We start from the raw sequence: 14529 nt of genomic DNA on the forward strand, positions 1-14529 counted from the left end.
ATGGCTCGCCGCTTTGTGGTTCACGGTGGTCCTAGGACCTCCAAGTGTAACTGTTACTCCCCTTTTGCAGATGGAGAAACCGAGGCTTTAAGAGGTTAAGGAACTATTGCAATACATGGTGTGGGCCGGCTTTGGGCCACGGTGGCCTGCCTGTGGAGCCCTCACTCTCAGCCACTCTGCGCTATCTTTCTTGGACGTTCGGTTTTCAGCTTCGCTTTCCTGCTGATTAACTGATGCTGTCACGCAAGTGCTCCAATTACAGTCTTATTAAAAACCTACTCTTCCGCACAAAACCCTTTGTCGGTGTGTGTGAACCCTTCTTTCTTGCAATTAGGAATGATGCCCACAAGGCACTACCAACATGCTGGGGAAAACACGGTCCGGTCACCTTGAACGACATCCATGAAAACGTGCGGCGTGAACACGCAGTCCTGCTAACACGTGGTTGCTGATGACTGCAGTGCTGACAGCCCGCCGGGTGGTGGCTCCTTTGAAGGGCCGGGTTATTAAGTACTTCGCTGTGTGGGGCTTGCAAATACAGTGTAGTACTTGCACAGAGCTGTTCAAGGGAGTTCTGTGCTGGTAGCGAGGCCTCTCCGTAAAGAGTGCAGGGAGCAAACGTCAGGTGGCGTCCGCTCCAAGGACCATTAAGTAACGCACAGGAGCGAGCGGAAAGAGGGGTGACAGACACAGTGCGGCCACATCAGACTCAAGCCACAAAGGCACCAGGACGCGAAGGCTCTAGGGCTTTTTTTTTTTAAGGAGAAAACAAAGGCTTCACTTTCTTCCCACCCTACTTTCTCCTTTTCTGAATGTCTGCGACGCCATTCATTAGTATGAGCTTTTCACACTTTCCTTAAACCTACAGTTTACATGGCATCAGCCCAGAACACAGAAAACGTGAACTGAGTTCTCAATTCCTGCCCTGGGAGTGCTTCTAGCTCTGTTAAGTCAAACCCCTCCGCCTGCTTGGGAGAAGAGGGGACAGGACATGGAGGTGGCACCCCTCAGCTGGCTCCCACCCCACGTGTCAGCTCTTCATGGCACATCCATGCCACCATCTTCCTTTTCCCTCCCTTCCTTTCCTCTTGCATTTATTTAGTGTTATTTATTCATGGGGACACCTGATCCAGGCTTGATTTCAATCGTATAAGATTCTGTTGTCAATTTTGAAAGGCTCTCAAATTCTACCACACCTAGATGAGAGTTATTTTTAAATCATTCACTTTTCGTGTTCACAGCATGCCTTCTAAGTTGATTCCTAGCACCGTGACTATTTTGCTTTGTCGTGTGACCATTAAAAGAGCACTGATAGATTTATATGCGCAAATTTCTGGAGTCGGACAGTAGCCTCTACTTCCTACTTTGATTTTGAACTTCTAGAAGAAGAAGGAAGGGGAGAGAGACAGAGACAGAGACAAAGAGACAGAGAAGAAGGAGAAGAAAAGAGAAGTGCTAGGCAGTTTGATATTTCACCCACAAGACTGGAAAGGGGATTTCTCTGTCCTCCTACACGGAAGTGGAAAGACTTTTTCCCTTTTGTCAAAGCAGCTAGTAAACACGGACATAACTAACCCTGAAAAACAGCAGAGGGACGAAGTCAATTCATATCTCAAAATATCATATCATGTCACAGACAACAGTACCAGAGAACATAGTCTTTCCAAAGTAACTGTAACCTTTGGCTAAAATCACAAAAATTGTTTGGAATACTAAAAATCAGGAGGTGAATCTGAGATATCGGGGTCTGTATACTCCCTGACCATACTTTCAACTCTCAAAGCGAGGCTCTTCAAGGATGATCAGAGGTTGCCTGGATTTGGACGTTAAGGAGGCGCTAGTCCCAGTGGACCCCAAGAGAGACTCTTCTATGCAGGAAGGCCAGGCTGTGGACCCAGGAAAGCAGACGGACGGTAGCTGGGAAGCTGTCCTCCTCCCCGTTGTCCTTCATTCCCTTGCACTAGAGATGCATTATTCTAAGTTCTCTTTTGTTCCCAACTTGAAAAACAAATGTACATGTCCCCTCCCCCCACGCCCATCAGAAAAGACAGCTTATCGAGGTGCCCACCACAGAGACTGGCCCTAAGGTTCTCATTATTAACAATATCTAAGGATAACAGACTGCATTCAATACAGGCCCGTCAAGGGAATGCCCAGCCCAGCACTTCTCCCATCTCCCCTTTGACGATCGGGGTTCTTCTTGACGCTGGTCAGCCCTGGGTCTAATCAATCCTTGATCCCAGAGAACCTGCCAACCCGTCAGCCCTGGCTCTGTAGCCAGAAAGGTCTGGGTTTGAGTCCAAGTCTGTCACTTACGCTTTTAGAGACGCTGGACAATTGTTAACCTCTGAAGTTCAGCTGGTCTGTCTCTAAACCACACCCCAGGATTGTGGGGAGAGCGGAATAATGGATACAGAAGGCTGACCTGTGCCAAAAGCTATCATAACCGGTCCAGTTAAAGAGTTAAATGTCACATCTTGACGATTATGGCAACGCACACAGGAACAACAAAACTGGCCTCTTTGTCCAGTTTTCTGCACCAGCAGATACAAGTCTGTCTCCATCTCTCCAGAAAGGAGGGGGTTATGCAACCTTACATGTGGTTCATCATTTTTGGTAAATCAGCAGTCAAATTCTTAAAAGTACTTGCTGGGGTTGCCTGGAGCCACCTCTAAGGGAGTGTGTGCGACCGATCCAACACCCGCGACTTCATCTCACTAGAATCTGTGCTGTCCCATCCTTCAAAAGGACACGTGTCCGTGTTCCTTCCCATGACCGAACGAGAATTCTAAAATCCGCCTGCAGAAGTTCCTGACGATGTCTTCACTAATCGTGCAGCCATGACAAAATGGCTTTCTATTCACTTTTAAGAGCTGGTGAAGGAGGAAGTTGAAATTAACCTCAGCCCTTTTAATAGTTAAAACCTCAACAAATAAACAGCGGTTTGGTGGCATGGCAACCTGCCCCCCTCTTCCCTTACCCTGCTTCAGATCATTTGAGATGCCTATTTTGAGTGATTCTCAAGCACATCTGATTCTAGATACAAAGACGCATTATTCTAGATCCGTGATTTCCTAGTGACAGAGTTAAAGGGGCGGGCGTAACTCCCCGGGTGAAGCCCCAGCGCCTCGGTCAACCCCGGATCCCTCCAAGCCCCAGCCTCGGATGGTTCCCGAGGCTGAAAACAAGCACACATCTGTACCGCACTGCTGTAGAACGGCTGTGACTACCTTTGGGATATTTTTCGTACAACGATGGCTGCCATTTCAAAGAGAGCCATAAACACATGCTGGATTTTTATATAAAGCATCTTCTTAAATATAATATGGAGTCTCTAAAGCTAAGCCAAGAAAATCACCATTTTCCTACTTGTCAAGAACAAAATGAAGGTTCTGGCTGAAAGAGACTTTACCATTATCCCTGTTAACTTTCTAATTTCAGGGAAAAAACATCCCAAGGGTCTACTCAAAACATGACTAGGGTAAAAAAGCATTTTCTTACAGGGAAAAAAAAAAAAGAGAGAGAGAAAGGAATTCTGTTTTACATGAATATATCCCAGATAGTTATTTTTAAGAAGTTCCTACGATTTTCCAAGTTAAGGACGGAATAGGCAAATCATATTTTGGAAAGAAAGGGCATCAGCATATAGTTAACACATTCTTCAGAGCAGCAACCAAGCCTCTGGGGCACTCTAAAAGCAAGTTATTATTACTTACATGTTGCAGAAGTAAGAAGTTTTGAAAAGGAACAAGGAAGGGGTGAGGCTCTGTGTTAAACCTGATCCTCAGCTAAGCATCAATATTCCAAAGAGCTAAAGAATGCCCGTCCGGCCGCGGTACCGTCTCCACCCGAGGGCTGCCGATGGCGGAGGACAAGATTTCACTTACCACCCTCCCCCCTCTTCTTTTTGGGAAAAGGAGCCTATCTGACAAGGAAGCCCATCAGATCTGATTCACTCCTCACCAAAACTGTCCGAAACAAAGCCGACTTAACGGTGACCATTCATCTTGCCGCCCTGTGGCTTAATCTTCCATTGCTTTTAAAAAAATGCTTCATAGTTTTGGTTCCAGTATCAGTAGAAAAAGGCAAGTTCCTTTATCAGCCCAGTGGGCTAAGTCGTCAATTACACGATGAGAGAACAAGAAAATAGAAGTCTTCCCTTTGATGCTACAAATGGAGGCCCGAAGATGGCATAAATTAATTTCAATGGCCCTGAACACAAGATCAAGGAATCTCTTCGAGAATTTGTTCTGTTTGGAAGGAAAGTTTCATTTCACCCCTCACCCATCTCTCTCACTTAACTCGATCCCATTTACCGCACACACTTGCATTTTGGCATTTAAAAAAAAATCAATACGCATATTTTGAACAAATATTCACGATAAGCACCACAAAACTGATGATTTCAAGGAGGCTTTCTCCCAAATACACCAAAGACGAGTCCGTGGAGGAGAGAGAGCCCTCCGACGTGAAGCTTTAGGCTTCTGTTTGGAGATAAAGGGGCCACCCTACGGGCGGGCCACTTAGCAGCTGTGTGCGTGGCATCCGACGGGAAGCCTTCTCTGGGAACTTTCCACTCAAACAGCAGAACCTCCCCCAGACACATACCTAGGAGAGCTCGTGGCGTGAGCCATCACACTCTGTGCAAGAGAGCGTGCGCGCCTTTCCAGAGCCCCTCATGTGCTAACCCCCAAAGCGAGCGACTGGTCCGGAAACCTTAAAAAACTCCTGATGAGCACACATCCCGAGGTAGGACTCGCACGGAGAAAACGCCTGGGGAAGCTAATTTCTGCGGTCCCAGAGGGCAAGTAGCATGTCCCTGGCTGGCCACCTGCCCTCTCCCCCAGATGTGTTACTTATCTCTCCCTTTGAGTTAGACAAGCCTGCTACTTGGAGAAAGAATCCTACTGTGACCGTATCGTACACAGCTGTGTCCTGCGTCGCACGCAGAGAAAATGACTACATTTCGGAAATTCGAAATGGTATCACAGAGCAAATAATCATTGACGTCAGCGGCTTCTACAGTGCAAATGAACTCTGTGTATTATCTAATTTGGCACCGTGTGTTTTGTGCAATTATTGTATTTTACAGTGTTTTTGCAATTGCTTGCTAACCCCAGGTATGTGTATGGGGGGGGAGTTCATCTGCACTCTTTACTGATTGTCAGTTTACTTATTATAAATAATACCTTTGATGTGCTGGCATCCAGACGTTCCTAGTACTTCTTTATGTTTTTAAAAGAACATATATGAGATACAAACGCCACAAATAATCTGAAGACAATGAGAACTTCAAATGTCCTGACTTTCACCTTGCTTGGGTTGTCTCCGTGTGTGTGTGTGTGTGTGTGTGTGTGTGTGTGTGTGTGTGTGTGCGCGCGTGTTGAAGCCTACTGGGTAGGTAGGAAAACAACACAGCCAAAGCTAACTCTTAAAAAATTCAAGATATTATCTACATGTAGATATATCTCTCTCCACAGGCCAGGCACTAGTGCCTCTCGGTCTAGGGGTCTCGTTACAACGCAGACCCGACTCAGGAGGTCTGGGGCAGGCCAGAGACAGGGCTGTCTAACACACTCCCGGGCTGCTGGTCAGAGGACCACCCTTTGAGCAAGGAGAAGCCAGGACTAGTCTGGGGGGCGGGGGTTCGGCCCGAGGGCGAGGCGGGAAGCGGGCTCCCTCCAGGTACTTACCCTGCATCTGACTCTGAGGCTGAGGGTTAAAGGCAGTGGAGTGGTTCAAGGAGGCCCGAGGGTTGGGTGTGGGGGCTGGGTGGTGTGGGCTGACCCTCATGGCTGTTCGCCGCAGCTGCTCCAGTTCACTGAGCCGCTCGGAAAAGGACAAGCTCCCGGGCTTGGTCTGATCATCTAGTTTCTGACGATGTCCTATTGTGGGGAGGGGGGTGGGGGTGGGGAGGGGAGAGGGAGGCAAGGAAGGAGGGAGGGAAAAGATCAGAAAATGTATTGTGGATTTCCTAAAATTCGGGGTTTTTTAGTCTTTCCCCTCCCTCTCCCCTCACCCCCAATGTGGATTTACTGGAGATTGGCACACACTGGGCTGGCTGCCCATGGAAATTCGGGGCCATGGTCCCCACGGCAGATGGGGGCCCCCTTTCATCACAGGCCACTGGGTGCTCCCCTGGTCTGCGCCCCATCTCTCCAACCCTGTGTGCCCATCTCCACCGGGCACAAGGCAGTGGGCATACAGGGATGGGTGCCAGTGTAAGGTGGGGGGGGGAGAGAAGATGCATTAATGGTTGGCACTTGGCCACGCGCTGCGGGTGAGCTATGGCAGCCAGGAAAGGTGCCCTCCCTGTGGCATCGGAACCGCCGCTCCTTACTGCAAACCCGACCACTGGCAGGTTTTAGAGGCAGCAAAGTGGGCCCTGGAGCTTAGCGCACGCCCCTTCCAACAGGAAATGAGGTGTGGCTGCAAACCCACAGTCCTTGGGGAGGTCAGATTTCCTACTAAATGCAGGGCATGGGCAGCCCCTCGGCCCCTCTCCTCTCCCTCTCCTCGAAAGCTTTTCATGAGCATTCTTCAGCATTCTTCTTCCCTGAAGCCGGCTTCCCTAGGTGTGCCCTCTAAGAAGGGTTGACAGGAAGGTGGAGCCTACGGGAGCCCAGAGGTTGTGCTGGTAGACTGAATGAGCTTCCCCCAAGGGCTCAGGAATCGGGGGAAGGTGGGCCCCTCAGCTGTCCGTATTGACAGTCAGCATCCTTGCCTTGTTCCCCATCAAAATCATTGTCACGGGGATGCAGTGAGCAGAGACCATTCACACGGGACAGGCCAGGAGGGCTGGGCCTCCCATTTCCTTCCTTAATCCCCCCAACGACAGGGCTTTAAACTGGACACTCAGGCCTATCGGCAGAACTGAGGTTCAGGATGTACTGACACAGCGCCGTGGGGCCAGGCGGGTCACTCTCCCTTCAAAGAGGATGTGCCTCTGCTCCTTCCTCACCCCTGTGGTTCGAATAAAGAGTCAGTGACCGATTTCATCGCCCCCCCCCCCCGCCATCATCAGGAGGCCTCCAAACAACATGGAGGAGCAGCCTGCTTGCTACCGTAATCAAGGGCTCTTTCACATGCCCTGACCCAGACCTCACGTAGAAAGAGGATCCCTGCATTCTTCTACTCCCCCCAGCCCGGGGTGGGAGTAGGGAGTGGGAGAGGTATATTTTAGCCCAGCTCCCAATCGCTACAATTACAAAATTAAATTTTATAACTTGTATTAGGGTTCCAAATGTCCGTGGCTTGCCGTTTCTTCCTGCTGCCAGGCCCCTTGGCACAGTTGACACGGTCTCAAATTCCAGACCAAAAAAAGGCCCCACTATACTGCAGTGATTTTATCATGAACAAGACCTGTTTGGCTCCAAAATGAGGAAAACGACTTAAGCATAATATTTGTGTAGTTCAAATGCAATGCTCCCTCTTTTCATGTGTCACCAAGGCAAATCTGGACTCTGATTCAGCCCTGCAGCCCACAACACTCGACCTGAACACAAACAGCCTGAGTCACACAGGGCCAGCACACATGTGAGAGGCCTCTTACTGGCTGAGTATTTTAAGCACTGGCCTTGTGGGCAAAAGGCCATAGGGCCAGGTCCCGGAACCACTCCTGTCATCTCTTTCCCTCAGAAGTATGAAAATGTCTTTTTCTAGAACATTCTATTTCAGTTGGCCACGGTGTAACTGTCTCTGGAGGGCTCTTTCCTTGACTCCTCCCCCTCTCTTATCTTTGTGACAGATTCTTAGCTTTCTGGTGATCAGACTGAAAAATCTGGTATTCCTGCCGCAAAAACAATTCCAACTCAAAAGCCATTCAAAGCATAGTAATTCAGCCTTTTAAATGCCTAGCACGACCTAATGGCTGGTATTAGGAGTCGAGCAGAGAGGAAGGCAGGAAAAATGATTCTGGACAGTTCTACCACCTCTGAAAGAATGCCGGTTGGCGAAGTCATGGTGCAGAGGCTTCCAGCAGGCTTTGTACCCATTTCAAAACCACATTCCTTGGGCACCCAGTGGCATTTTTGAAGAACACCGTGTCAAGGACAGTGGGTGATCCAGGAGAATGATGTGTACGAGATCATTCTAAATACAAGCATTTGGCATTTTGGAGGCTATGGTTGGCCTTTGAAGAAAGGCTGTCAATTGTGTCTGTCTCAGCCACCAAACTTGGGGACCACGTACCACCAAGAAACAGAGAGAGAATAAGTCCTTTTAGGTAACCCACTACTGTGACCAGGCACAACGTGAGATTCCTTTTTTTTTTTTTTTATTAGTCCCTTCTCATTGCCCTATGTTTAAAAAAATGTTTTAACATGTGAGCAATTTCTGTACCAGCTGACACCTGCCAAAATCGTAGTCATTTACAGAGATTAGCTGATGACTGTCTGCTTTAGCAGGAATGTTCAGGCATAAGTTTCAGAGAAAACAGTTCTTCACTCTGAGCTATTTCCTAAGCCCCGAGAGTCGAGAGTCGGGAGGCTGAGTTTAATGCTGGAGGAGTGGGGGGAGCGTTCACTGCACGCCCTCCCCACATGTGGTCCTGGCAGTAGTAAAGAGTGTTATTGCCTCTGCGGGGAATCCTGAGCCCCTTCCTCACCGTGGTGCTGGAGGGCTGCAACACCAACGCGCGGGGGAAATAAAAAACATTATCATATTAAAGGTGTGGTTCAGATGCATTTCTAAGCTGGATCAAAAGAACGCCTCATTCTTCTTTTCTGAAGCCATCAGATTTCATGGGCCAAAGAGCAATATTTTGTATGAAATACAGAAGCTTCCGATATAAACTTTGAAGTGGGGGGAAAATGAATGCTTTATGTCTCCGGTTTCCTGTATCTGTGTGCAATTAAAATGTCAATTTGCCCCCTGAATTTTAAATACAGGAGTATGGGAAATGACCACTATCAAACTCACTTTCCTTCTTTCTTGCTGAGTCCTGAGCTTCGGAGAGCAGCAAGGAATTCAACTCTGGATCAGATCTCGTAGAATTACCACACCGTCCTAAACACTCACATGTTGGCCGCCTGGGTTTTTGAGCACGCGGGAAGTCCCCTGAACATGTTGACACAGTGGTCCTTCAAATCGTGGCTACCTCCAGATTTCATACAAGGACATCTTAATGAATCTTGACCAGAGTTGAAAAGGATACTAAATTATGTTTCTCTATGACCAGTCCCACATTTTGAAAAAAAAGCCTTTGATTAGGATTTTATTATATATGTGGAGTCATAAAAAGTCGAAAGAAAAAAAAAAAGAAAAAGAAATTAATCCCATCTGCTAAATTTTACTTCTTCATTCCAAAGACATATGTCCTGTAGTTTTCTGGGCTGGGTGCCCACAAGGCATCCTTAAATATTATGATATCTGTGATGGATCATGAGACCAGCTTTCAATTTTCTGCTATAAAAACTAGACTGAGCAGGTATGCATATCTCATCCATAAAGGAACTATCTTTTTCAAGAAATCACTGCTGAACCGTGAAATACGCTATATGCTCTTCTAGCAGAGAAAACAAGTAAGGCTAAACTGTCACCTTTTCCTGGAAAATTTTGGCCAGAGAGAATAATTTTACGGCAGTCTGTTAGTCCATGCTTCTGGTATGGGCTTACTACTTTTCTTGATAGATTCTCAGCAGAAAAAGTAGGAAGGTGTAGACTCAAAGCATGGTCACGATGAGCAGTTGAGGAAAATGTACGCAAAATGATAATACCAAAAAGATACCTCTCTCTCTGCGTGTATCCACCCACGTCTGCATCCATCTACATATTACATTGTGATTCTTCTAAAAGCACACATGTATTTTGATAGATGCCTGCCAATCAATCTGATATTAACAACACGGATCTGCATAAAAAACATGGATTACCCCCCCCCCTTAATTTGCCACTGCTTTATGACTTTGGAAAAGAAATTGATGCGTGTAGAGAACAGCTCACTTTTCCTGGTGTAACAGTCTAAACCCTGGGTTCCAGGGTCATTGAAGTCCCGAGAACAGGAAAGTAATCATACTAAATGGGAATGTGATCCTTCTCTAAAGCACCTTGTAGATAATGACATAAATTTTCTTAACCGCAAACCTATCAGTCTGCTAATTTAATGTCGGGCAGTATTGTCCCATCGTGTATATAGAAAATAGAATAGAAATAGAAATATTTAGAAATATATATAGAAAATATAACATGTGATCTATATGTTACTACATTATATATTAGAATACATATTATATCTACACGTTTCTATACTGCCCAATTCTATATAAACTTTGGTAGCCTCACTTTTCCCTCCAACTTCTTCACATATTTTTGAACTAGGGGATCCGTACAAAGTTAGAGTACTTCCCAACTGGAGAAGAGCTGGAGAAATCAGTCTTGTTTTTTAATCTGCGTGTGAGAAGTGAGGTTCAGAGAGGTTATGTCATTTATCTAATCTCACACAGCCAATTAGAGAAAGAGGGCAGGTCTGAAAACACACCCACTCCCTCAAACCCCCGCCCCTGCAATCTTGCTCAATGCATCTATAAATACCAATTTCTGTGCACGTCCGGTGTGCACCCCCAGTGAGTAGAGAGGAGAGGTGGACAGCGTTAGGTGGTTATAGATCACGGGGCCAGCAGAGCTGCGTAAGGATTTGCCCTTTACTATCCCACGTCTGTTCCCAGCTTGTGCTTAGAGCCAGAGCCGTCTTGTGACCCATTAGAAGGGAGCTACGTCTCACACACCTGAATGAGAATCCAAATCACAGGTCTGGCTTGGTATGTCTGGAGTGGGGCCCGAGAATTTAGATTTCTACTAAGGCCCAAGTGATGCCGATGCTGCTGGTCCCGGACTATCCTAGGGATCTGAGCGACTCTTCCCTACGGCGCATGCGCCTTCAGCTTGCTTCTAATTTGCCCTGGGCTGGAAACGAACGCATCAAATGGACAAGAGCTGTGTTTAGGCTAAGTGTCCATGAGCACCGAGCGCTGGCCTTGTTTTGGTGACAACCACTTGGTGGTCTTTTTCTTAATCGTTTATCTCTTCAATGTAGGCAGAGCAGCTGAAAATGCCAGAAGTCTGCGGAACAGCTAGGTAGGTGTTGCCCATTTCTCCCTCGCCATCACGGAGCTGGGTCAGTGACTCACTGCGGCTGTACCCGGGCTGATCTGTAAGGTGAACCCAGAATTTTCAAGTGGAAAGTAACTCCTGTCCAGGCATCTAAGGAAGGACTGCGAGGAGGCGCAGGAAAGGTTTATGAGGAAACCATTCCATTCCAGTGGAGACTTCTGGGTGCCCACAAAGATGGGTGTGTGTGAACCCAGGTGTTCCCATCCTTCTCTCCCCTAGAGAAACAACATGGCACCTGCGGAACGTGACTGCCAGTCTGCATGTTAAGAACCTCCATTATAAATCTGTTTTTCCACCCAACTTTCCTGCGGACAAGAGCAAGTCTCTTCATCACCCAGCCTCCTTATCTGAAAGCCTGGAATTAAAGGACTAAGACGGATTACTCCGAGGGGCTCTAAAAGCATTCACAGCAATTATATCTGCAGCAATTAGCTACTCAACTGATTCTCGTTGGACGCCTCCAAGCGTAGGCTTTCTTGAACGACTTCGTATGACGTTAGGACTTTCAAAGGGTTCTGTCTGTCTTTTTTCCAGCCAGACACCTGGCCCGTGGGAGTCAGTCCCAAGCTCAACTGTCAAATGGGTCTTTGGAGCTCGATCTCAAAGCTAGGGTTCTACCCAGCCTGCCCTACCCCCCCTGCGAGCTGCTGGGCCACAGCTCTGCACAACACACACTGACAATTCACTCTCCCTCCGCCTCCTGCTATGTTGTCAGCGGCCTTTTGGACAGTTACGAGCGACCCAGGACAGCAGTCTTCCTGGATCCTCTCCTCTCTCCCCTCAAGTCTTCACTGAGCCTTTCAGGCTACTCTCCTCACTGGGGGATCACATTCTGGGTTTTGGGCCCTTCCCCGTTATCATCCAAAGGCTGCGCCCAGAGGCAGCGGGCCATTAGACGCACCTCAAAACCTCCTAGCAAGTTTCAGGGCTTTGTAGCTGCGGAGAAAGCCCGCTTGCTGGACCTTCTCCAGAGTCTCACTTCTCTGCTTTTCTGATTGGATAGAAAATAATGACCCTAGGGGCGCCTGGGGGCCTCAGTCGGCTGAGCATCCGACTCTTGGTTTCGGCTCAGGTCATGATCTCAGGGTCGTGAGACTGAGCCCCGCATCGGGCTCTGCGCTCAGTGTGGAGTCTGCTTGAGATTCTCCCTCTCCCTCTGCACCCCCTTCGTTTGCACACATGTGCACTCTCTCTCAAATAAGTAAATAAGTAAAAATCTTAAAAAAGAAAAGAAAAGAAATGAAAAGAAAAGAAAAGAAAAGAAAAGAAAAGAAAAGAATGATACCCTTTGGTCCCCTGCCCATTCCCTCTCATCAGCAGCAAGAGGAATTAAAATTAAGTCTGAGGTTAATGCTCATCACCCTACCTGTACAACTGTCCACACCCCCTCACCCACATGCCTTGGGCAGGTGCCCTCCTGTCTCCTACACACGGATAATCACACGGAGCCAGTATAGAGAAGTTCCATCAGGATGCTGCGTCTTCCTAGGTAATGTGTTTCAACACAGGGATCCCACAGACATGATACTTTACCCCGGGAGAGTCACCAACAGGGACAGCGATGCCTTTGGTTGGGAAGAGCATTGATTCTCTTGCACGTTGCAAGAGGTAAGCGAGAGACCACAAGTCTGGCTGTGCAGGGGGCTTCCCTATCCTGGGTCTTCCCAACCATGGTCCTACAGTGGCCGCTCACATGGCATAAAGCATGTGTTTTAGAGGCCAGGCTGGCATTTTGCCAAGCCTGCTTTCTAAGGTCAAAACCCCCTACTTTGAAACTAGAAGGCAGATAGTCTGGATTCTCCCCTCTGCTCCAGCCTCTGTGGCCACCCTGCTGTTACTCCTACATGTCTGCCTCAGGGCCTTTGTACCTGCTCTTTCTTCTGCCCAGAATATCCTTCTCCCAGATATCTGTGGACCACATCCCCTCTATCCTTCAAGTCTTTACTTCAATCTCATCTTCTCCCTGAGGAATTCCTGAACACCCTAGTTTAAATTGCAAACTCTCCTGACCCAGCCAATGCCTAGCCCTTTCTCTTCGGTTGTCTCTACGGTACTTATTAATGTGACTGTGGTCTGTCCATGCCCACTGGACTGTAAGCTCCATGATGGGGTGGGGTTTTGCCTCTTTTCTTCACGGCTGTATCCCTAGCACCGACGGGAGCATCCGGCCCATGGCAGGCTCACGAAACATTGAACAGATGCTAGACCCTCCATGATGGGGGGCCTTCCACCTGCCCTCCATCAGAACGTAGGAAAGTAGAATGTGTCTGGGGTGAAGGAAGCCTGAACTAAAGTTTTCAGCTGCCCTGCAACGGAGGATTCAGAAAAACGACTTGTGGAGGAATTGTGCCATAATTGAGCTTATCAAGTTTCAGGGAGCACTGTCTTATTAGAAGTCAAACAGTCTGCAAAGCTTGTACTCTCTAGTGTTTTCTTCATCATGCTAAAAAAGAGAAGGGAATGGATAAAAGGCCTCACACCCTCGTGGAAGCAAAGAGCGGATGCAAATCCCCTGGGGGTTTTTTGTAGTGAGTATTTTCACACACACGCAGACGACACCCTTACCCCCCCCCCCCCACGCATACACTGTCCCGAGGGCCAAGACCTAAGTGCTAGAGACAAGTAGAAAAGGAAAGGTATACAAAGCAACAGCCCAAGGGAGAGGGAGAGGCAAAGGCAGTCAGGGCCCACGTCAGAGGAGCGACTCACACAGCCTTCAGGGGGAAGGAAGGTCCACGCGGGGCCGGCCCCCCTCCCTCCCAAACCAGGCCCCCAAGATTCACGGGACAAAAAAACAAGACTGGGCCGCTGCTGTTCAAGCCTCAGAGTGACAGGCAGCGGCGTTTTTAGCTTGCCTGCCTGAGCTTTCGGAGACCTGGACCTCCCTGAAAGCGGAGTTCAAAATCAGCAGTCGCTGGTCGCCACGGGTTACCTCCTGTTTCTGTCTGGTGACTCAGGAGGTAATTGTAGCTTAGGGCGGAGAACCCGCCTGGTTTCTTTTGCTCTCGACCAGAGGCAGCCCTCTGTGGGGGCGCTGGAGGCAACCCCATAGAGGGAGGGGTGCAGATGGCCCGGCAAGTTCAAGATCCTTTCTTCTCTATCAGCCTGTAATTCCAAGTATTACCCACTCCCCTCGATGAAGGCACTGTCTTCAGAAAACCCCATTGGAGGGTGATTAAAAAGTAACCCGAGAGCAGGAACGGCTTGTAATGGGATTCTTTTAACCCAAGAGCTCCTTCCCGCATCGCATCGAGCTCTGAATGGAAGGTGCCTTCAGGGGGTATGATTTGGTGGCAGGGTAGGGGCAGTCCTGAGAGGTGAGTAGGGCCTGAAACATTGCCTGGAGCTTCGGAACTGGCTTTGCAGTCCTGGTTTTCAGCAGAGCCAGCCCCAGGGCAAGGCCTGGGGACAGAACGTGAT

At 48.4% G+C, this 14529-nt stretch overlaps 1 protein-coding gene across 4 annotated transcripts in view; it reads right to left on the minus strand.

The window, feature by feature from the left end:
- RUNX1 (RUNX family transcription factor 1) overlaps positions 1 to 14529 on the minus strand; it is a 243461-nt gene that overhangs the window by 35395 nt on the left and 193537 nt on the right. For 2 of the 4 annotated variants that reach the window (XM_045785582.2, XM_045785581.2), the window contains one exon: positions 5694 to 5885. The exons of the other annotated variants lie outside the window; for them this stretch is intronic. In XM_045785582.2, the coding sequence (XP_045641538.1) occupies positions 5694 to 5885 (192 nt within the window). The remainder of the gene's footprint in view (positions 1 to 5693; positions 5886 to 14529) is intronic. 4 annotated transcript variants of the gene reach the window in all.

The sequence above is a fragment of the Ursus americanus genome, chromosome 4 (genome assembly GCF_024610735.1).
Source record: "Ursus americanus isolate L20-20 chromosome 4, mUrsAme1.1.p, whole genome shotgun sequence".
Taxonomy (NCBI): domain Eukaryota; kingdom Metazoa; phylum Chordata; class Mammalia; order Carnivora; family Ursidae; genus Ursus; species Ursus americanus.